The sequence below is a fragment of the Procambarus clarkii genome, chromosome 44, assembly GCF_040958095.1.
Source record: "Procambarus clarkii isolate CNS0578487 chromosome 44, FALCON_Pclarkii_2.0, whole genome shotgun sequence".
Taxonomy (NCBI): Eukaryota; Metazoa; Arthropoda; class Malacostraca; order Decapoda; family Cambaridae; genus Procambarus; species Procambarus clarkii.
In genome coordinates, this window is record NC_091193.1 from 26,769,602 (window position 1) to 26,772,945 (window position 3,344).

A 3,344-nucleotide genomic window follows, 5' to 3' on the forward strand; every position below is an offset into this window, starting at 1 on the left:
AACAGAGGGGATATGATCACAACTTACAAGATACAGGGCTGAAGAGACAAGGAGGACAATGACATCCTTACCTGGAGAGGGTTCTGAGAGTTCTTCTCCTCAATGTATTATGAGAGCTTGGTCCAAGAGGACATATTCACTACAGCCTGGTTGGCCTCTTCATATTATAGACTGTAGGACACAGAGGACACAGAGGACACAGAGGACACAGAGGACGCAGAGGACACAGAGGACACAGAGGACACAGAGGACGCAGAGGACGCAGAGGACACAGAGGACACAGAGGACACAGAGGACACAGAGGACGCAGAGGACACAGAGAACACAGAGGACGCAGAGGACACAGAGGACACAGAGGACACAGAGGACGCAGAGGACATAGAGGACGCAGAGGACACAGAGGACACAGAGGACGCAGAGGACACAGAGAACACAGAGGACGCAGAGGACACAGAGGACACAGAGGACACAGACGACACAGAGAACACAGACGACACAGAGGACACAGAGAACACAGAGGACGCAGAGGACACAGACGACACAGAGAACACAGAGGACACAGAGAACACAGAGGACACAGAGAACACAGACGACACAGACGACACAGAGGACACAGGTGGAAGCTGGAAACGCAAATCAGCCGAAACAATGAGAGGAAAACACAGGTACCTTGTACAGGTGGTCAACAAATGTACTGTTCTGAGAGAACTTGTGGAAGTAACCTCCGTCCACAACTTTAAGGCCATACTTTACAAAGAATTGAACGTCCAGATAGTTAAACTGGAACACAACTGGTTCAACAAGGCCAGATGGCGGGGCACAAGATGTAACCCCCCCCCACCCCGCCACGCTGGCACTGATAGGTAGGTACAGGTTGTGGTGACGTCACAACTTTGAGGTGAGTCACCTGGCAACGTCAGGCAGTAGTGACGTCACAAGTACACGCAACACACACACACACACGCACGCACGCACGCACGCACGCACACTCTTACACCACCTGGGGAAAACACGTCAACGGGACCTAAAATAATCCATTTCTTTCGTTAATCTTAATTAATCTTCATAAATACTTTAAGTTATGGCAGTGAGTAATGCCATGACTATGGTTAACTATGGTAAAAATAATCAGGTTCCGTAAACAGAACCAAGGTGGCACCGGGAGCGCTAGCGACGTCTGGCACTCCCTCGCCTTGCCACATAAATACGAGTTCTGCCACAGTTGCTGCATCAGTCCTCCGTCGACCGCCCAGCAGTTATGTCTGGGTCCTCCGACTGGTGAGTGTTCAACCTTGCTCCTGTTTCCATTATTTAGTTTCTTGTATTTATTTTACACCAAGAAAGAAAATCTAATGTTTTCAGTTTTGCTGTTGTAGAAATATTTGAGTCCCAACAGCTCATAGTTATTCTAATTGTAAGAAATGAGTCCACTCACAGGATGGGTAATGAGTCCAAGATAGATGAACCAAGCTAAACGCTTCAAAGTCTAAGGTATGTTTCACTTTATATATGTTTCTTTCCAGGGAGGAAGACAAGCGTGGTGGGTGGGAGAGAGGCGGTATTGACCCGTCCTGCCCCCGGAGACTGGCTCGTTGGGCCCTCGCCGGGGGCAGGACACATTCCTACCTCAGTGACGCCTGACCTCACCTTCCGACACATGGCGAGGACCTCCTGACGAAGCTGTGATGCGCCTGCTAGGCCCACCAACACCTGTCCGGTCCACCACAAGTGCTGGGGACCCACCAACACCTGTCCGGTCCACCACAAGTGCTGGGGACCCACCAACACCTGTCCGGTCCACCACAAGTGCTGGGGACCCACCAACACCTTTCCAGTCCACCACACATGCTGGGGGACCCACCAACACCTGTTCTGGTCCACCACAAGTGCTGCAGAACCACCAACACCTGTCTTGGTCCACCACAAGTCCTAGGGACCCACCAACACCTGTCTTGATCCACCACTTATGCTGGGGACCCACCAACACCTGTCTGATCCATCACACATGCTGGGGACCCACCGACACCTGTTCTGGTCTATCACAAGTACTTGGGACCCACCAACACCTGTTCTGGTCTACCACAAGTGCTGCAGAACCACCAACACCTGTCTTGATCCACCACACATGCTGGGGACCCACCAACACCTGTCCTGGTTCACCACACATGCTGGGGGACCCAATATCACCTGTTCTGGTCCACCACAAGTGCTGCAGAACCACCAACACCTGTCTTGATCCACCACACATGCTGGGGACCACCAACACCTGTCCTGGTTCACCACACATGCTGGGGGACCCACCAACACCTGTTCTGGTCTACCACAAGTGCTTGGGATCCACCAACATCTGTCCTGGTTCACAACAGTTGCAACTGGCCACCTACCAACACCTGGTCCACCAGAAGTGCAGCTGTGTCACCTGCTAACATCTGTAGTGACACACACACACAAAACAGCGCGCCGAATCAGTAACCTTCGGGAGGTCCTGACTAACTCTGGACAACGAGAAAAGACTTTCCTAATGATGCTCATTTAGACTTATATCTAAGAAATGTATACATACGCAATTACATTACATGAATAATCGTTTCATTCCATGTATACACTCTTTCATTCCATGTATACAATTATCCTATACATGCATTCACAGATTTTGTATATATACAATACTTCACAATAACTTTGTATGGATCGTAGATCAACATTGTGTGACTGTAAACTTTCACTGTAAGTGAAGTTATTCATTTATGAGATTCCTGTTATAAGGAATGTAAACTTTGTCAAAGATCAACAAGATAATGTTTACTTCTAATTTTTATAAATAAATGTTTTCTAATTTAATTGTGATGATAATTTACACCTAACTCCAATGGATTATACAAAAAAAGTGCCATAAGTAAACTGGAGTGTCACTTGTGGCATTAGTGTCACTTCACGGGAGCGATGGATGACATAACTCTCCTGTTTACTGTCAAATATGTTGCTTATTACTGCGTAACGGATCTCAAGGACACCCTTCCATATATTCAGTCTACCTTTCCCTCTCACCTATCTCCTTCCCTCTCCCCTCTCCCTTCACCCTAAGAGGTCAAGAGCTCAGCTCGCCAGCCTAACCGGCGCTGTGATAGTCACTTGTAGTTAAACGATGAACTAATACACAAGTGGAGTTGTTAGGATTAGGTATTTTATAGGATTAAGTACTACAGAGGTTAGGTATTAGTGTTTTTAGTGTTAGGCATTAGCATGTTTTGAGCAGATGCTCTTTTGTTTATAAGTATTGTAAACAGTACGTTATGTAACACATACCGGGGATTGTTGTTGCCAATACTACCAGGAAATATTTC

General features: G+C 47.7%; 1 protein-coding gene across 1 annotated transcript in view; it reads left to right on the forward strand.

Annotated features, from left to right (window-relative positions):
* LOC123745422 (110 kDa antigen-like) overlaps positions 1-2,841 on the forward strand; it is a 22,565-nt gene extending 19,724 nt beyond the window's left edge. Inside the window, exons 2-3 of the mRNA XM_069300550.1 lie at positions 178-1,278; positions 1,524-2,841. Of these exons, the coding sequence (XP_069156651.1) occupies positions 178-867 (690 nt within the window). The 3' untranslated portion in view covers positions 868-1,278; positions 1,524-2,841. The remainder of the gene's footprint in view (positions 1-177; positions 1,279-1,523) is intronic.
* Positions 2,842-3,344: the final 503 nt, after the last annotated feature.